The 21069-nt window shown below is 42.8% G+C and overlaps 1 protein-coding gene across 3 annotated transcripts in view; it reads left to right on the plus strand.

Annotated features, from left to right (window-relative positions):
* Positions 1–2388: 2388 nt before the first annotated feature.
* Positions 2389–21069, plus strand: part of SEC24D (SEC24 homolog D, COPII coat complex component) — a 113287-nt gene continuing 94606 nt past the window's right edge. Inside the window, exons 1-4 of one of the 3 annotated variants that reach the window (XM_057705665.1) lie at positions 2389–2600; positions 4802–4960; positions 14775–14904; positions 19817–19965. In XM_057705665.1, the coding sequence (XP_057561648.1) occupies positions 4843–4960; positions 14775–14904; positions 19817–19965 (397 nt within the window). In that variant the 5' untranslated portion in view covers positions 2389–2600; positions 4802–4842. Of the gene's footprint in view, positions 2601–3131; positions 3374–4801; positions 4961–14774; positions 14905–19816; positions 19966–21069 lie in introns of those variants that run through there. The other 2 variants (XM_057705668.1, XM_057705667.1) reach the window with 2 other exon arrangements.

Below are 21069 nucleotides of genomic sequence, written 5' to 3' on the forward strand. Positions count from 1 at the left end.
CAGGTGGAAAGAGCTCAGGTCAGACCCACAAGGGCTGGGAATCCAGGCTGAGCCTCAGGTCTGGTGAAGGTCAGCAACCCAACCACAGGAGTAAGGTAAGAAGTTAGTCACTTAAGGGATGGGCACAGGGAGCCACAAGCAGGAAAGCAGGACTGAAACCAGAAATCCATGTCATAAGAAAAAGAGATTTGTGATTAGTAACTCCAATCACTGGTGAAATTGTGTGGTTAATTAATATTTTAGTTACTTGAAAGTGTGAATATAAAACAGTAACAGGAGAAAAAGGCAGAACCAGTTAATAGAGAATAGCAAATCAGAGTAATATCAAAAAGAAAAAAATATGAGGTGAAAAGAACTTTGAAATTAGAATCAGAAGGTATGACTTCCAACTGATTCTAAGACTAGTAAGTCATTTTCATTTCCTGAACCTGTTTATTAATCTATAAAATTATTGAGTTGAATTCAGTCCTCACTGAATATTGAGTTGAATATTCATCTTTCTAAAACCCCTCCCAGCTTTAAACATTTAGGAACTCAAAACTGTCTTAGAACTGAACCCACAAGTTGTTTGTTCTGGTGCCCTGAGTGAAGGAGAGAACAAATGTACAAATTAAATTTAGTGGTTTTACAGGAAATGCAAGCTAACCAAGTTATCACTGTGTTCCTATTTCCAAGTGACTCTAGTCTCTCTTGTGACATGGCTGTGACATGAAAACTTTTAAAATTGCTCTTACAAGTTGTACTGCTTCAATACAGGCAAAACTTTCTAAACTCCCATCAAATATTTTCATCATATTGAGAATATAAGAAAAAATTTAAAACAAAATTTTCATTGTGGGTTTTCAAACCTGACCAGTGTTGAACTGGACGTAGGCAGGGCATCACATCTTAACATCTTACAAAAGTAAAATGGGGAAAGGGACCATTAGTCTTCACTAAGCTGGAACAACATAAAATGCCTACAAAATTCATGGAGCATTTCAGTACAGGCGTCACCCCATGGAAGTGTTTACCTAGGAATTTCATCACTAAGGGAATTTGTCAAGTAGCTTTCACTTTCTTGTAGCCCAGAAGAAAGTGTATTTTGAAAAAAAAAAAAAAACAATGGCCTGGTTTTACTTTTCTAAGTTTGAGCAAAGTGGTAGCTGTACTAAATCTCAGGTTGGCTGAAGGCCTTTCTATTTAGCAATGGGGTGTTGTGAGAAAGCAGCCGGATGGCTGTGATTTTTAAGGCTAGAGAGGACAAGATCCAGGTCTCATAGGTTGCCTTTCTTTCTCAGCTATTTCTCACAGTACAGTGAGCTAAAGTAGCAATCCTTGTTTTGGCGGGGAATCAGACATCCTACTTTACAGAAAATGAATATGTAGACATTTGTTGAAGGAATACACAGAAATCTGGCAATCCTTCAGCCTCAGTGAAGACACTGAAGAGGAAAATTAGAAACGTGGACTCAGCTAAAAATAACTCCATGCTTGTTCTGCTTTTGTAGAATATGCTTGCTGCGCCGAGAAAAAACAAACAAAAAAATAGGATGACCTAGCAATCCAAAGTAACCATAAGATGTTTTGCTAAAAATGCAATGTTCTGCACCAGCTCTTGTAAGTTTCTGTTTGGAAACTTCCGTGCTCTGTAAACCAAGTAACCAACCTACGCATGCTTACTGTAAACATGTGCACTAATTCCTATAAAAGTAAAACTCACCCTGAGCTCGGGGCCCAGAACTTTGGAGCGTTAGCTCGTCTGGGGCCACCGGCTTAATAAACCTGAGTTCTCCAGCCCTCCGAGTGTGGTGCTTGGTTTCTCAACCGACCGATTTCTGCAACAACACCTCTTCCCATACTTTTCATTTGGGACATCCTTTCCTCCCTTTTTGTGCCGCGGTGACAGCCGCCTTGGGCGTTCCTTCCTCTGTAGTGCATCGCACCAGTACGTCATCAAGTTGTCCTTGTACATGTGCCAGATTAGCCTTTAGACTATAATCTCTTTGAGATCCGGAAGCGTGTACTCTCGCGTGTGGGCAGTGCAGTACCTGAAATATCCTAGTTACTCGAGTAATATGCAATGAGTGAAGAGCTGAACCTGAAACCTGTTGAATGAATGAATGAATGAACCCTCAATACGAACGCCCTCATTCCTACGGGAGCTCCACCTGAACCTGTTGCTCTGATTCCGCAACAGCGTGAACATCTTTGACCTGCTGGAGGGAAAGGAACAAACAAAACAGGAAAGGGCGAAAAGAAAAAGAAAAAAAAAAAAAAGGGAGGACAAGCAGCCAATACGCGTGCCGCGCTGGGCGGCGGGCGCTGCCGCAGGCCCCGCCCCCGGCCCGCCTGCGTGTGTGCGCGTGCGCCGGCGCGAGCGCGGCCGCCGGTCCGAGCCCGGGAGCCGGGGGCGCGCGGCCGAGAGAGGGTTTGACGTGGCAGTTCCCAGCCCAGCTGCAACTCCGCGAGCGAGACCAGCCTGCGGGGACGCCGGCCCGAGGCGAGGCGAGGCGAGGCGAGAGCAGCGGCCGCCGCGGGAGCTGGGCCACCGGGGGCAGCCGGCACTGGCAGCGGAGCGCAGGCTCTCGGAAGCCCGGCGGCGTGCGGGAGCCGACCAGGTACTGCCTCACCCCAGCCTGGCTGAGCTCCGGCGGGACCCCTCCCCGGGCACAGCTGCGGTGGGGTGCGGTGCCCGGCCTGGGGTGGGGGCTGGCCAGAGGCTAGATGCTCACCTGTGGCAGGGCAGTGGGGGCGACCTCCTGCTTTCGCCCTTTCGTGCAGTTTAATAATGGGGGGTGGAGGGGTGGGGGTAGGGGGGTGGGGATTTTTTTTAGCGGCCCCCGCCCCCATCTTTGTATCTGGGGATGCTGGAACTAACTCCTTGATTACGGGCCTCAGCAGCCACGGTATCCCAGTGTCACTGCCAGAGGTTTTCCTATCTCCGTATCAACTTAATTTCCCCTTCCTTAGAGGAAGGGAATGTTGGAAATTCTCATAGTAGTGTTGGCAACTGTATCTTCGAGCTTCGGGACAGCCTGATGGGGAAACGGATTCGTGCAAATCCGAACCTGGCCCAGGGTGAGACGTGCCTCTCGGCTAGAAAGGTCGAGTGACAGCGGACTGGGGGTTGTCCTGGGCTTGAAGCTCCCCAGATTTTGAGCCTCGGCCTGCTCGTGCCAAGTGGCTTTCTGCCATGTTGCCGCTTGAAGCTGAGTCAGGTTTCTGTAACTTGCTGCTCCGTGGTGAGGAAGTTTGACGTGGCAAACTGGGGTGCGTGGGGAAGCAGATTCCTCTTGCCAGATCAGCTGCGAGGGACCCGGTTGCTTCCTGCTCTTTGGAGTGAACATCCCTGCCTTTCCTTTCTGTCACTCAGCAACAGGCTGCTACGTAGGTGTGTTCCTGCTGACTTCCTAAGTGCGCTTGGTTGGATGAGCTTGACCAAAGCTCAGGCTGCCACGTATCTCTCTGCTAAGTGGGAGGAGGGAGGATGCGTTGTCAGTAACACAGTGGACCAGCAGGCCTGTCTCTCCTTTCTTTAGATCTCCCCTTCCAAGGAGGAGAAAGTGGTCTTGTAATATTTTTACTTCATTGCTTTAGTTTTAATGTCTTACAGAGTTTAATATGAAAACGAAACCAAATGAAGAATGCGGTTTCCTGTGTATAGATTTCAGATCTTCGCAGGTTTCGCTGAACTTTTAGCTTAAAAGGTAGCATCATAAAATAACAAAAGGGAGAATATTCCTATGCTGGGAGAAGAAACTGGAGAGATCCTAGAATCATTGTTTTGTATCTGGAGACGCTTTTAGAAGCTTCATTTTGTAGGAGGGAACTGATTCCCAGAGAGGTTCTTCAACTTATTCCATGTCACACAGATAAGTATTGGCAGTGTAAACACACCTCTCTTACCAGGATTCAGAGCCTTTTCTATCATAAAGAAAATTTTTTTTTAAGAATAGTTCTGTGACATGTCTCACGTTATGAAACCTGGAGAAAATGACAAATTTAAAACAAATTGATGTTTTGGTTCTGAGTAGAATCAAGATGGATCTGTTGTATTTGTGAGTTGTGTATGTGTGTGTGTATGTGCCTCAAAACATACGCAATTTGACTTTTCGCCTTAGTTTTGTAAATATGCTTGCATATGTTCTTAGAGGTATGATATTTAAATCAGAAGAAAAGTCTGTCATCTTTGATTGAGAAACCACTGACAACTCTCAAATAGTTGTAGGCTGCCACCTGGCTTCGTCAATATATGACTCATAAAGTCAGTCCATTATCAACTTATCTTCTGCTACACTTGTTGGACTTTTGATTTCTCTTTGTCCTAATTGCCTGATTAAAATTACTAATTAGGATAGCACTAAAATGACACAAGTCAAAACATCTGATTGCAGACAGCTGGCAGTTCTGCTGGTCAGTCAATTGAATGATATGAGATTATTGCCAGTGACATGCGCTATGCCGTAGCGGGGTGGTGGAAACCAAAGGCACCAAAACAGTAGATGCATTTATGAGAGACTCTCTGTGAAACAGTTTGGTCTTACAATGAAAACGTGATTGGCAGGTGTTATGCAGGATTTCATGCTTGAGAATTTGCCTAGGACTATAGAAGTGAGTTGCTGAGTTCCACAGAGGTATGGTTAGAGCCTTTTTAGGGGGTAGTGATATGATATATTGTACAATATGAAGCTGTCTCACGCACCTAATAATTGTACCTTTCCTCAAACCATCATAAACATTTATTAAGTGTTTATATTTTTAATAGCATTAAGTGACTCACACCCTCTTGTTGATATTTTTTTTTTTCCTCCTGTTGCAGGGTTCTTTTATAGAACTATTCCTTGGAATGATATTTTCATAATGAGTCAACAAGGTTATGTGGCTACACCCCCATATTCTCAGTCCCAGTCTGGAATAGGCCTTTCTCCACCGCATTATGGGCACTATGGGGACCCATCTCACGCAGGTTCTCCACCAGGTAAAGTGCATTATTTTTACCCATATGTTATTGTTGAATCTCAGACTCAGAGATGTAACATGTTCTGAAAGAGGTTTGGAAAAGTTGAATGGTTATTATAGACGATGCAGTGGCTTGAGATTATAGGATTATTTGGAAAAGCCTACCTCATCAGTTTGGTTATTGCATGGACTACAATGAGTTTGTTTTTTAAATATGAAAACAAAGACACTTCCCGTTTTGTTTTTACTGTTAGACTTGCTCTTGCTATTAATCAGTGGTGTAGGGTTATTTAAACACTAAAACCCCCCACAAATTATACACACACACACACACATATATATATAGACTATATACTAAATATATGTATATTAAATATATACATATTTTGATATTGGAAAAATATCATTAAATTTATATGCAAAAGATTACTCAATGATGATAATAACAAGAAAAACATGGCCTTGCTTTGAAACCATTATTGACTAATGTTGGTTGCCTTAAAATGTGGTACCCAGCAGGGAACCTTGGCTTTTGGGGGCAGAGGTGGGAGAAGGAGTGATGGAGTGGGACTGCTGTTGCTCTGATGGCAGTTGACACGATAAGGTCACCTCCCATTATCAAAGGGCTGTTCAGAGGGACAAGGTTTCAGGGTCAGAAGTGAGGCTAATAATAGCTTGTTTCAGTTCTGATGATCCCAAATTCCCTAAAAATATTTGTGTAAGACAATTCTTGGGACCTCTGAGGGAATTCTGAGGAATTCATTTCAAGTCCTTGGTGGAAATGGGGTGTGTATAAATCAGTGAGTGTCTCTTGGGAGCCAGTAGGACTGACTCAGGTGTGTAGGATCCAGGCTGTGCTGGGTAGCCTGTATGGAGTGCAGAGTCAGTCAGGGGTGGGGAAAGCCTCTGGAGAGGTTTGGTGGTAGCAGTCACGCGGTTTGCTGTAGAAGATCCTGTGAGACTGTGAATTTCCTGTGGGAAGTCACTCTTTTTTTTTTTTTTAAATTTTATTTATTTATTTTTTTTGGGGGGGTACACCAAGTTCAATCATCTGTTTTTATACATATATCCCCGTATTCCCTCCCTTCCTTGACTCCCCCCCACCTCGAGTCCCCCCCCACGGAAGTCACTCTTATAACTTAGTCTGCCCATAATTTTTCTTTTTTTTCTTTTTTTTTCTTTTTTATTTTTTTGGGGGTACACCAAGTTCAGTCATCTGTTTTTATACACATATCCCTGTATTCCCTCCCTTTCTTGACTCCCCCCCCCCTTGAGTCCCCCCCACCCTCCCCGCCCCAGTCTTCTAAGGCATCTTCCATCCTCGAGTTGGACTCCCTTTGTTATACAACAACTTCCCACGGACTATCTATTTTACAGTTGGTAGTATATATATGTCTGTGCTACTCTTGCCCATAATTTTTAAAAACCTCCAGATGAGGCATCCTTCTCTTGTCCAGGACCAATCCTCCCCATAACATTTCTAGATCCGGATCCTGGATAAACCATTTAACCCATCTTTCTTTGGTTTCTTTCCGTCTGGTGGTTCATTCCTGCTCAGCATTTATATATAATGATAATTATAAATTATTCTTTTTTGAGTGCTTACCAGGTATCAAAAACTGGTCCTAAAAGGTTTACGTGTATTATCTTCTTTAATCCTTATGCAGTGCTATTCAGTAGATTATTAGCCCTATTTTGCAGCTAAACAGACTGAATGTTGGCTATACCATTATTTATCCAAGGTCACAGAGCTGGTGGTGTAGCCAAAATTCATATCAGGTCCTTCAAGAAAAACAACAAACTCCAGTACACACCTAAGTATAACATTCCGTATTATTTGCTTTTACTACCTCTCTTCACAGCCATCTTCTTAAACTAGTGCTGGGTTCACTCACTCTCTCTCTTTGCCTTGCAGCCCCTCCTTGGCTCAGTGTAGTGTCTACTCTATAGCTTGGGCCCCATCCACCCTTCCCCTTCGCCCTCTGTGGTCATTGGTGGCCTCCTATTACCAGATGCTTAGGCACTATCCTGTTCTCTTTTGAATTTGACACTGTTTACTGCTCTTGTTTGTACAAAACTCTTTTCTCCTTTGGTTTCAACGACACTATCCTTTTGTTATTTTTCTTGGTGGGTTTCTGGACATCTCCTTCTAAGGAGTTCCCACTCCCCTACATAACCCTTAAACGGTGCTGTTTCTCCTTCTTTGTTCTATCCTCACCCCTCTTTTCCTCTCACTCTATAGATTTTTCCTTTAACCGTATCATCCCACGTGAAGTGCTTGTCTCTCATCTGTTTCTCCAGCCCAGATGTCTCTCCTAAGCTCCAGGTCACATTTTCAGTTGCCCACCTGTTTACATAGGTATATCAAACTCATCATGTCCAAAATAATTCAGTATTTTTTTATCATAAAACATTTTTTTCTGACATTCTATATCTTACCCAGCAGCTATCATTCATTCAGCTACCCAAATTAGAGAGTTCCACTGTTTAAAAAAAAAAATCTCTCCCTTTTACCTTCCCTAATCCAAATTCTTTTGGGGTGATCGTAAATGTCTTTTCTACCTGCTTCCTCCTTTCTTCCTGTTGTCACTATTCTTGTTCCAGCCATCTACCTCTCACCTGGATTACTGACGTGGTCTCTTAACCATTATGCCTCTCTCCAGTACTGCCTTTCTCCAAAGAATTCAGTCCTGGGCAGGAGGGGCTTTTATAGCCTGTAAATCTCGTTCTGACTTTCTTTTGCTTCAGACCTTTCTGGCATCACCAGAAAGCCAATCTGTGCCTCTACAAGGTGCTCCCAGCAGGGTGTACCTCACGTTTCTCCTTCACGTTCAGTTCATGTGTGGTGCTTGCAGGCATTTCTGACCACTGTTCTACTTCAAGCTTATTTTTAAATCCTCCTCTCCTGTGTGCTCTAACACCTGTGTGGCCTCACTACCATCTACCGCATTGTGTATAATAGATGTGCCTGAGCAGAGAAGGTCCTCATTCAGTGTTCATTCAGTGAAGAAGTGAGTGACCAGCTGCTGAATTCATCAGCAAAACACTCAGGTGTTCACCAGTAGTAAAAAACTGTCTTTGTTGGATTAACTCCTTCATGCTTTGATTTAAACCTCTTTCTCCTTATTCAATTCTCCGATGGATACCAGGCTATCAGACGCTATACATATCTTCCTGTAGATTGTGGTATCTTTGTTTAATGATTTAAGGTGGTCACTAAATTACCCTAGCCTCTATTTCTCTGTGCTGAATGACCTTAGCTATCTTAGTCTTCAGTCATCAGGTGCCTTTTTTATTACCTTTTGGTGATCTTTTGTTTTTTTCTTTCTTTTTCTTCGCCCCCCCCCCCCCTTTTTTTGTGTGTGACAGACACAGGCAACTTAGCTGTGGTTCCTTGAAATACCTATTCTACCATAGATCTGGCCAGTGTTAAGTCTTGGTTTGAGTTTCTTACATACAGTATCGCCACTTGTGCCCATTGTGTAATGCTAGTGCTAGGTAGTAACACATGTAACAGATTTATTGAGTGAGCAAAATACTTGTGGTGATACAACTTGAATAAAATGAACCTAAGCTCTGTCCTTACAGTACTTATTTGTCCAGTGGGACATTAGGTGCATTCCGGAAGTTGACAGTGGCAGTGCAGAGGGAGCACCCTCGTGAGGAGGTCGAGGGTAGGAGGGACGCACACAGCAGGGGCACCTGACCAGGGCTTACAGGTGAAGGGGATCTTGGAAGGAAGGGCCTGAAAGATGAGTGACAGTTGGCCAGGTAGGGAGGCGGCCTGCGGGGCTGGGGAGGTGGCACGTTTGAGGACCTGCAGGAGGTTTACCATGGCTGAGGTGTGGAGTGTGAGCAGTGACAGGTGCCTGGAATGGAAAGGGGGGCCATTCAGACTTTATTTAGGCTTTATTCCAAGGGCAGTGGGGTACCGCTGAAGCATCATAAACGGGGAAGCGTCACGATCCCGTGTATATTTTTCAACTACCCTCCGCGTTAGAAAGAGCGTGGAGAAGGGATCAGAGTGGGCACCCTGCTCTCTGCAGCAAGGTTTCTGGTCCTCAGCACCGTTGACATTTGGGCCCAGCTAATTCTTGGTTGTGGGAGGCTGTGCTGTGCACTGCAGGGCCTTTCGCAGCATCCTTGGCTTCTACCCATTGTTAGGTACGAGTGCTCCCTCTCCTAGCGTCACCCCAGGTCCCAGGCCCTGGCAGCCAGAAGCCCTAGACTTTGCCTATGGCCCCTTCAGGAGCAACCTCACCCTTGGTTGAAGACCGTTGGTCTGGAAGCTGAGAGGCAAGAACTGTGGATGTCCTGGAACGGGTGGTGGGGGCTGTGGGGATGTGAAGCTTCTAATAAATAGTGAGCTCATGTAGGTACAGCACCAGGCACAGTGCCTCAGGAACAATAGTCATTACGGCTCTGCCCATACAGGAGGGAGTTTTTCTTTGTTTATTTTAGATAAACTTCTTTTTTTTTTCCACAAATGGTTTTGAATTTTGGTTTAGTTTGTTAGATCCAGGGCCAAATCCAAGATATGCTTTTCTGTGATGTTGTTTTGGCTCAGGTTCTTTTGCCGGTAACAGAAACCAGTCTAGCAGAAAGAGATTTGTGAAAGGGTATCAGGAAGCTAAGAGAATGTTAAAGAGTCAGAGAACCAGGCTTGGGACTCTGTGGTCCGTAGAGTGCACACCTCACACGGGGCTGTTCCATCAGCAGCCACTGCCTTTCTGACCTGGAGCCACCATCTCTGCCCCTGGCCAGGGTCTCCCAAAGGTGTGTGGCTTTGCTCAGTTAGAGCACATGGCAACCCAGTGTATAAGGGAGGCTAGGAAATGGAGATTCCATCTCTCCAGCTCAAGACCATACAGAAAGGCAAGCCAGAAAGGAATTGGAATTGGTATTGAGTAAGCTAGTCTATAAAATCTGTCACTGTATTAAAGACCAGTTTATGATTTGAGATCTTTTTCTTTGAGCATACGCATAGTTAGATCTTTCTCATGGTATGGTTTTGCTTTCCTATTAAAATTCTCATACCGCCCTATAAAGAACCTGATTTCTCTTTATCTCTGACCACTTATGACAATGTCAGTTATGTGACCAGGCAAAGACTATGACTTTGCAGATAACAGCAATACTGACTTCCCTTTGCCCTGAGTAGAGAGTCCAAATGGCACCCAGGACTTTGCAGTCTAACCCCAGCCAACCTGGACAACCTCTGCTCCGGCCACTTTCCCCACCATCTGTTCACAGCGTGCCTTTTGCAGTCTCTGATCACACCGTGCTCTCTCAGGTCTTCGCTTGAGCTTTGCCTTCTGCCTGGAATCCCCTATCCTGTCTCTGTACTAAGAGAACAACTGCCTGTACTTCACGATTCAGCTCAAGTAGTCCTTCCTCTTTGAACTTTTCTTGATTCGCCTAGGAAGAGTTAGGTAGTCCCTATGCATATAACAGCACTAGTCACAGGCACTGTAATTGTTTGCTTACTTGGCTGTCTCTTCCCTAAGAGCTCTTAGTGCTTCAAAGGCACATTGAATATATGTTGAACAAGAATGAGTTTGAATCATTGCTATAGAGTTAATTTCCAAAAATAAAAGGAATTAGCCATGAGGACACTGCTATATTTCAAATTGATAACCAACAAGGACCTACTGTACAGCACAGGGAACTCTGCTCAATATTATGGAACAACCTAAATGGGAAAATAATTTGAAAAAGAATAGATTCATGTATGTGTATAATTGAATCACTTTGCTGTATGCCTGAAACTAACACAACATTGTTAATCAACTATACTCCAATATAAAATAAAAAGTTAAAAAAAGAAATAAAAGGGAAAGAACCTTTTAGTAAGATTGGCGTATGACATTTCTGCTCGAGTGCTTAAGAACTGTTTTTTGTTTGTTTTGGTTTGATTTGGCTTGGTTTCTAGAAACAAGTTTATTAATATGTGCATCTCTTGTACACATGACATGAGTAACTCCTGGAACTGTTTTTTGATTTTCTGGTGTATATGTGAGGGTTGTTGATGAAATTGCTGTTTGCCTACTTATTTAAGAAATGAGAATATCTTTGGTATCTTATAGTGCATGTAATTATTTACTGCTTTAGCACTGACATTGTAGATTTTCTACTTTTGTCCAAAATAACATTTTAAAAATGAAAATACAGGTGTGCGTATAATTATGGTATATATATGTCCTGTGAGAATATAAACCCTTGAAAAAAAGAGGGCAAGGGATATGGCCAGGGAGAGGAAACTAAGATTTCCTGAGAGATTACCTTTCTATATCAGGCATTGTTCTGGATGCTCTTATACCCGGTGCCTCATTTAATTCTCAGAACAATCCAAAGAGACAGGGGACATTATTGCCATGTTATAGTGTTAAAAGTTCAGGTTTCGAAAGAACAAAGTATCTTGTCAGGGTCACAGGTATTTAATGGTTGGGGAGGAATGCAAAGTCCAGTCTGTGTGACTGCATATCTCATGTTTTTCTAACTTTGCTGGATTTGGGGTTTAATTCTATATAAAAATAAGAATAATATTTGTTGTTTTTGTTCTTGGTATATGGAAAATGGCTAAATAAACTGTGACTGTAAAGTTAAGATGAAATTTTTCTTAAGTTTGAGGAATCGTGTTTTAAGAAAAGAAACATTTGTAAAAGTTTCAATAATTTTCATGAACACTGCCCCTTCGCTAGTTGTTTTCCATGCTGGATTACCCAAGCATCTGAGAGCCTGCTCTCCAAAGTGCTAGATGACAATGTGAGAAATTCTTCTTGGGCTACTGCAAGGTCATCCAGTCACTTCCTTTACTATCTGAGGGAGTAAACTTTCTAGAGGAAGATAAAAAAAGAAAGGAGATGCCGAGCATGAAACACCATCATGAGGTCAAATGGAGGAGTGCACAGAAGTCAGCCAGGAGGTCATTGATGATGTTGCCAGAGAGGAAAACGGGGTCAAAAGTAAATTTATAAAACAAACTTATGGTTACCAGGGGGTGGGGTGGGGGGAGGCTAGATTGGGAGATTGGGATTGCCGCATATACCTTACTAAGAAAAAAAATATCAAATTGTACACTTTAAATATATGCAGTTTATTGTATGTCAACTGTATTTCAATAAAAGTTCTTAAAAAAATAAAATAAAATAGATAACCAGTAAGGATCTACTGTATAGCACGGGGAACTCTATTCAATACTCTGTAGTGGCCTACATGGGAAAATAATTTAAATAGAGTGGATATATGTATATGTATAACTGATTCACTCTGCTGTACACCTGAACTAACACAACACTGTAAACCAACTGTACTCTAATAAAAATTTTTTTTTTAAATAAATAAATTTATTTTTTAAAAATTTATTTTTTATGGGCTTCCTAGGTGGCGCAGTGGTTAAGAATCCGCCTGCCAATGCAGGGGACACAGGTTCGATCCCTGCTCCAGGAAGATCCCACATGCCACAGAGCAACTAAGCCCGTGTGCCAAAAAAAAAAAAAAAAATTATTTTTTAAAAATTAAAAAAATAAACTGAAGGGAACTTCAGGAAATCATTGTCAAGGGATGGGATTGAGATAGGTTGGGACCTGGGACCTTTTGCTGCAGTGCTTCAATGCTTGCACCTGGACAAACTTCTTGTCCAGCAACAAAATACAAAGAAACAATAAGGGACTAAAAATAACTGCGTGCACGCACATTTGGGGCAACTTACAGATAAAAAGATACAAAAAGACCAAAAAAAAAAAAAAATCCAACTGCTACTTCCAAAGAGCAGAGCTGGGAGCAAAAACAAGGTGTTGGGAGCAAAAGCAGGGTACTGCACGTGCCCCCTGCACTCAGCACCACTAGAGGGGTGGGCAGACCACCTAGGGCCACCCCTCCTGTCCAACCGCTGACGCGCCCCTACCCTCACGTCGTATAACAAGCTTGCACCCCGTTCAGGGAGAGAGCCGGCAAGGGAAACTATTACTTGTTTTTAAGGGGGCCGCAACACGGGCCCCCTAAAAGCCTTGCCTTAGATTTCTTGTCTGGCCTCTAGTCAACTTCTATTGATTAGGGAAGGCCAAGAATCCTGGTCCCTATTAGGGTTATTTTTGGAAGGGAGGAAGGGAGAACTGAGGGGGTGGTTACACCACACCAGATAGCAATAAAACCAGAAGGCTTTCCAGCCACCACTGCTCATCTCGTCTTCCAGAACCTCTTGACTCAAGGTCTTTTCTATGCTCTTCACTCTTTCACCTCAACCTTGCCTATAGTCTCCTGCCTGACACCCCCCCTCCCAGCTGACACCCCCAAAGGCAATCAAACAACAACTAGCACACCTAGGGGGGCATCACCAGGGAACGGTGACTCCGATCGCCCCACTCCAGTTCCATTTCAAAGGTGAGGAAACCTAGAGGCTGGGTATTTGCCCAGTGGTGGCAAGGCTGGTGGATAGTGGATCTCCCCATTCAGACACCAAGCTTTCCCACTGGCAGAGTGGGAAGGGGCGGGAGGGGCCTCAGTGCGCAGGGGGTTCCCTGCAGCCCTGGGAGGGGAAGGAAAGCAGCTGTGGGAAGGAGGCCTTGGGTCATGGGGACAGGATCTGGTTGCCAGCTCCCTGCTACCCTGGCCTCTGCTTGCTCTCTTGGGTCCTGAAGAGACCCATGCAACAGCTCCTCACCTCCGCCGCCTGGCTGCCTGACAAGATGTCATTTGTTGGGTGGCAGCAAGGGGGCCGGGGATCCCCTTGTTATGACGGCTGGTCATGGGATGCTGACTCACTGCCGGCCAGACCACCTGATCTCTAATAAAAATTAAAAAAAAAAAAAAAAGTAAATTGAATGGCCTGGAATAAAAACAAGCAGGATGGAAGTAGAGCAAATAGAAGAAATATACTTCTTCTCTCTTTTTTTTTTTCCCCTTTAAAAGAAAGGGGTGTTATAAGTAACCTAGTCTAAGCCTTTCCTTTTGCAATGAGGGGAAACTGAGGCCCACAAAGATAAACTTCTTGCCCAGCGCCGTCCCATTCGCTAGTAAGTGGCTGGATGGGGCGTCGAACTGCTCTAACCCAAGCTCAGTGATTTTTCTCCTATACCACGATTTCCCTAGAAGAAGGAGGGAAAATGTCTGAGAACAGTTTTAAAGAGAAACCTTTAAAGATCTCTCTTGGAAAAGAGCTGCTTATAAATTAAGATGCAGGCACTGCCAGGAGTATGTCTTGATCCCGTGTGATCCCGTTTTGTATGAGTGAGCGTGATGGCTTTAGCAGTCCCTCAACCCTTTGGAATAATCCTGGAAGAGTTATTAACACTGAAGGCTGTGCTCTGGATTCATTGGAGAAGCAGATGTTATTCTCTGTTTGCTTTCCTGCTGCTATAACTCAAATAAAGGCATCTTCAGAAGCCTTTTTTTCCCCCCCACAGTTAGAGTTAGGATGCTTTCTGATGCCTCAGACTGTTTTTTTCCAGATTTGTATTCTGATATCCAGTGGGCATTTTTCATTGTGTATTCTAACGTTGTTTGTGTGATAGTGTGTTCAGTCAAGGTGCCTCTCTACCAGATGCAAAGCTTTATTTCTTCTGTTTTAGTTTCTGTTTAGTGTTAAAATGATTTCTGCTCTCCTATCATTGTGACGGTTGAATCATGATGTTGCAGGCTGGGATTGGTAAGTCTGTGATGGTTAAAGCAAGTGTGAAGGAGAACTTGTTCTAACCTGTTGTTTCCTCCTCTCCCTCCTATTTTGCATTTTTAACCTAATATCTTTGTGTCCTCTCTCTTTGCACTTTCATACTCCTTTCTTCTAAACTCATGTTTGGTGTACTTTCTTCTAAACGCATGTCCTCCCCTTACAGGTTTGATGAAGCCAGCAGGGCCTTTGGGGGCTCCTGCCCCTGGGGGGATGATGCCTCAGGGCCATCCGCCTCCTGGACCCCATCAGTTTGGCCAGAATGGAGCTCATGCCCAGGGTCCTCCTCCTCAAAGGTAAGAGAGATTCTAATCCTCATTTGTATAATCTACTAAAATTATCCCTTCTATACTTGTATGTTTGTTGATTGAAACTTTGACCTCTTGATACTGTTCACATCCTTGAAAGGATCTGCTGGAAAACTGCCAGGAAACAAAGCATTTAGAAAAGTTAAGAGGGAAAAATACCAATACTAGTGCATATTAAAAAAAATATTAAAAATTACTTGTGTCAATACCACACATTTTAGCTTGGGGTTATATTCATTTTAGTTTAGAGTTTTGTATTAATTTCTAATTCCTTCAGAGGTCTATGGCTTGTATTCCCCAATGAAATTTTTTTTAATAAATTTATTTATTTATTTATTTATTTTATTGGCTGCGTTGGGTCTTTTTTGCTGTGTGTGGGCTCTCTTTTAGCTGCGGTGAGTGGGGGCTACTCTTCGTTGTGGTGCGCGGGCTCCTCATTGCCGTGGCTTCTCTTGTTGTGGAGCACAGGCTCCAGGCGTGTGGGCTTCAGTAGTTGCAGCACATGGGCTCAATAGCTGTGGCTCACGGGCTCTAAAGCACAGGCTCAATAGTTGTGGTGCACGGGCTTAGCTGCTCCGCGGCATGTGGAATCCTCCTGGAGCAGGGATCAAACCCATGTTCCCTGCATTGGCAGGCGGATTCTTAACCACTGTGCCACCTACGAAGCCCTCCCCAGTGAAATTTTAAATCACCTATTCTCTTGCATCTTTTACAGAACTGAGCTCCGTGCCAGTAGGTGCTGAGTAAATATTTTAGAAATTAAATCAGGTTGCGACCAGAGGCAAAGACAGTGGATCTGATGTGGAAGGCACATGGGTGCCAGTGAGGGACTCTTGAAAGGCAGGGTGATAATGAAAACAACACGGGAAATAAACCTTCTGTTTGTGTTTATAAATTAAGGGAGAAGTAGGAGACAGGCCTGGAGAAGCCAGGGTATGAGATGTGGGCGATGTCGGGAACCCTGCAGCCCCTTGAGACTGTGCCCTGGGAAGGGAGCCCATGTCACCCCTTTCCTGATGGCATCCCGTTGCTGTTTGTCCTGTGAGGTGTTGTTGTTGCAAATCCCATTGCCAAGCTGTACACTGTGCTTACACTGGAATGACTCCATGGATTACCCAGAGGCTTCGTTTCCCAGGTTCCTTTCCCAGGTTGTCAGGCTGCAAGGTTGGGGTTGGGGGACGAGTTAACCCCTCTGGAGGACTCTAGACCCCGCTGATGGTGAGGCCATTTAGTTACCCTTTCAAGGAGCCTGTGGTCCCTGCTAGCGGGAAGACTCTCTCTGGAATGTTTTAAATCATCAAGTTCATTCACTGACAGGGCATTTGTGAGGTTGAGACTTCCTGGCTCTTATTTGTCGTGATAACATTTGCCATTGAAATGGTAGCTCTGAGATGCAGAGTGGAGGTTAATGTAGGAATCACTGGAGGCGTGAGTCTAAGTAGTTTGGTTTACATGGGACTGCGGTTTGAACAAGGAGCACGAAGTCGAAGGGCCTGACGCAGGACCTGCCCCTCCTGCCCCGTGCTGTGACGGGTCACAAGGGGAGGACAGAAAGACTGAACCAAGATGCTGCCTCTTGTTCAAGCAGTTGACTAGTCTTGTGATGCTGGTGACATCCCTGGGCTTCTAGACCTCATTTTCCTCACTTGTAAAATGAGGAAGTAGAGTTCTCAGTCCGGAGTATAGAGGAGAAGATCTGGAGAAGTACATTGTGATGAACTGCCAAGCGGGTCAGATCTCTTTTTTTTTTTTTTTAAAGCAATGAAAAAAAAAATGCAGAATTTGAACAGCCACTTTGGAGTTAAGAAACGATTTGAGTCACTGGTATTAATGTAGATTGGATTGATCTTTTTGGTTGTTTCTACTCCTTTCACTTGAATTAGGTTGCTTAGGAGTAAGTAAATCACAGATGTTGCCATCAGATGGATCTGAGCTGTGTGGTTGTGAGCTCGGCACAGGGTCTGACAGAGTAACAAATAGACACTTTAGGGTCAGGCATGTTTGATACTCTTGGCTCAGGCAGTTCTGGCTGGACAAGTAGGCTACGGTGGCTCTGTGCCTTGGATCACAGCTGTAACAATAATGGTGTGGTGGTGAGGGTTTTGATCAATTCTTGCAAAGAACTTTGCACAGTGCACAGCGCCCATGAAAGACAGCGCATGTTCGCAGTTACCAACACCATTTCCACGGGATATGGGAAGTCCACGGTCTGTTGCGTGCCCTTCCTACTAGCTCAGTGTAGCTAACCCCCACTCAATTTAGGAGTCTCCCTTTATTGTAATTCCCAGGGAAGCACTGACAGATTTTGTCCAGTCTCTTCTTTCTCCGCTGTTCACTTGCTTCAACTCGAACTGTGAATTAAAGGTTGGAAATGGGATTTAAAAATGGAAAAGTCTAGTATTCAGGCTAAGTCTCCGTAGTGAGGCTACCTAACGTCATGGGGTGTATTTCTGTATATACAGTTCCAGGCAAGGGCAAAGGGCTCAGTGCCTGTGCAGATGAGTCACACCAGTGTGATGACAGGGGTTGTCCGAGAGCATAGATCACATACGACCTGGCTGTGATGATTATAGCACTTCAGGGAGTCGTTTTGTGCTTAGAGGACCCGTCATACAAATCTTTTTGTTTTTACAGTATCTAAACTGTCGAATAAAAACATGACTAATTCAGAGTCATTATGTTGATTTAAATTTAAAAATTATACTTTTTATTTTAAAATGTTGCTATTTCAAAGGTAATGTTTCCTAAAACTTAAAAATCATACCTAGTTATTTGTCTTTTTGCTCTTGGCTGAGGCAGAGTAAATGTCTTAAACTTGTTAACTGGTACTAAGGTTATCTACAGAGTGTTACTGCTGGGTGAGGTTAATCTCCTAAATCAAATCTATAACCTAAAATTCCATTTTTTCGTTATGGGGGAAAAGTCAATTGTAAGTGTTCTATTTTGACCAAGAAATGGCATTTTGGGTGGGAGGGAAAGTGGGAAGGAGACTCATCTTCCCAAATTGAAGCTATGGTTAGGGTGAATCTACTAAGAAATTGGTTGCAATGGAAAAGGAGAAAACAAGAGGGCTTCGTAGGTGGCACAGTGGTTAAGAATCCGCCTGCCAGTGCAGGGAACATGGGTTCGATCCCTGCTCCAGGAAGATCCCACATGCCGTGGAGCAACGAAGCCCCTGTGCCACAACTATTGAGCCTGCACTTTAGAGCCCGTGAGCCACAACTAATGAGCCCATGTGCTGCAACTACTGAAGCCCATGCGCCTAGAGCCTGTACTCCGCAACAAGAGAAGCCACGGCAATGAGGAGCCCGTGCACCACAGCAGAGTAGCCTCCACTCGCTGCAACTAGAAAAAGCCTGCGTGCAGCAATGAAGACCCAACACAGCCAATAAATAAACAAATTAATTAATTAAAAAAAAAAAGAAAAGGAGAAAACAAGAAGAATAGAGAAATACCTAGTTGTTTTCTCTTTCATTTGTGTGTGTATGTGTAAAGCAATGACACGACTGGGCAGAGCTTTTGTTTTTCTCTAGTCTATGGGCCGAGTATGTAAAAATCTAGATTTTGTGTCAATCAAATCTTGAAAAATTTGGTACTTTATCTCCAGATTCTAGCAAACTTCAGCATACAACTCTTGAGCAATTTGTTTTAAACTTGAAAATGAAAAGTGTTTGAGATTAAGCAGACCACAGACAACTGAGTCAACTCTCCAGAGGTCTGGATTAAATTGAGGCTAATTTCTCATGTGTTACTAATCCTCTGACTATAATCCTTTATGGTTCTTTTTGATGATGAATCTGCCCTCTTCTGACAGTCAATGAAACAGTTAATTAAAATATGTAATTGAATGTTTCTCAGACCAGAAACATGTTAAATGAAGTAATCAATGAGAACTATTTAAATCTATGTGATTTTTAATTCTAACCACATATGTACAGCAGGGAAGGGGATTGTTCCATTTTTATGGATTGAAAGCTGATTGAGCCACAGGAAATTAAGTGGCTTGTCCATCCATGCTCACACACCAGGTCTCCAGGCTGGTTGTACATTCTTTCATTCTGTATTTTAAATCTTTAACCTTTTGTTAAGCTAAAAAACTACTTGATGGTGCTTGTCATAACTTGTATTTGAAACATGTTTCATTCCACCTGTACTATCTCTATAAAAATGATACACAGAATTTTATATTTTAAAAATATTGTTAACATTTGTGAAATATCTCTGAACATGTTTAGGGGAATTTTTTTTCTTAAATGATTGAATAACACTACCCGCCTCCTCTTCCCGTTAACTGCTGGTTAGCCCACGCCCTGTAACTGTACCTCACTGCAGCCACTAATATATTCTTGTAGAGAATGTACACTCTGCCTGTGTGCAGTTGTTTCATATAGCTAGGAAACCCCATGAATGAGTTTTAAGTAAAAGACAAAAAGCAGCAGTTCTTGAAAAAAAGAAATGATTTCTTTTCATAAAGCAATGGATTTACAAAACATATCTTTAACACAATTCTCAAAATCATTTCTAAGTGATCATAAAGATACAGTCACAAAGCATTTTAGTTCTCTTGATTTCTGGTCTGTTGGTCATTAGCCCTAGTCTAGATAAGGCTGTGGTGGACTCAGCTTTCCAAATTGATTTCCAAAACTTGTTCTTTGTTTACATTAGAATTTTTTTCTTCGCTAGGTATCTTGATATCCTTAGCATGTGAGCATAGACATGGGATGATACCAAATGATTCATTTTGAGCTCACTTTGAGGTTAACTAAAGATGTAGTGTATAATATCAGTCATTTTCCTAGTGCCACTAGATGGGCCGATTTCAGTTTGCAAGTTACTGATATTTGTTGTATGTCATTTGCATGTGAGACTGTGTGATAGTAACACTCCTCTTCTCTCTCAGATTTCCTGGCTCTCCACATGTCAACAGCGCGGCCACCTCCTATGCTCCTTACTCGCCTTCTACACAGTCATCTTACCCAAGTCCGGTGTCCACTTCATCCATCGCCCAGCTGGGCAGTCAGCTCGGTGCTCTGCACGTCAACAGCTATGGTAACAATTTCATCATTCATGCTCACAGACTGTCTTGTCTCCTGAGTATTTTTAACAAGAAAGATTTTCTTCAGATTCAAAATAGACATACCTCTGGCATACCATAATGAAGTAGTTTTCGGACATTTTCGTATAAATCATTTGTAGTATGTATAGCAATAATTATTTTTTTCCAAATCATGCTGCCATCTATTTCAAGATAATTGAAGAACCCTCAGAATACCTTATGTTCAACACAGACCCATAAAAAACAAAAACATGCCGACTTCACAAATAAACATTAGAACAGTGAAATTATTTTAAGAAATGTGAGGGTAGTTTTAACCCTGTGTTCATTATAAGGCCTCCAAATCAAAAATATGATACGCGTTGTTTCAGAGTGCATTTTAATTCTGCATTTAGATCTTGGGAAGAATGGAAGCTCAGATGTTGTGAGGCAGAAAAGAGAATAATAGGAGAGAAAACAGTTACAGTACTGAGATTTACATCGATAGCAATGCTGTATATATTAGGAGTCATAGAAATTTTCACTGTAGCAACAGCAGCGTCAGCCATTTATCTTGATGACAAATGTTTTCATTACTTAATTTCTTAAAAGTATCAGTAAGAACCCCCTCAGAATATTTCCTTTTACTGATTTCAAAATGGATAAGTCTCCAAAGCAGCAACTCAGTTTCACATTATCAGAGAAAGGAAAAAATAATCTGATTTTATGATTTCCAGTATGATTGCTTAGAATTTTAGTGGCCTGTCCCTTCTCCTTGGTTATTTCTACCTACTTCCAAAATCCATTTGATCACGTCAAGCACAGAATGCAAATAGTTTATTGACTTGAGTGAATAATTTTTTGTTATGCAAAAAATTTTTCTTCTGTATGGTTTTCTATATTTTGTACCAGATAAAATTCCTTAATTAAGGCCATGTATCATGAAAAGTGAATGCAACTGAGTTTATCCTACTAATTGTCTCACTATCATTATAAATGCTGCTTTTTTTTTCTTTTTAAATTCTCCACTGATATATAATACCCCAAATAGCATTTTGTGTCACTTTTTTATTTCTTGTTGGGGCTTCATGGCTGCGCGTGGGCTTTCCCTGGTTGCG

The sequence above is a fragment of the Hippopotamus amphibius genome, chromosome 13, assembly GCF_030028045.1.
Source record: "Hippopotamus amphibius kiboko isolate mHipAmp2 chromosome 13, mHipAmp2.hap2, whole genome shotgun sequence".
In the NCBI taxonomy this organism is placed as follows: domain Eukaryota; kingdom Metazoa; phylum Chordata; class Mammalia; order Artiodactyla; family Hippopotamidae; genus Hippopotamus; species Hippopotamus amphibius.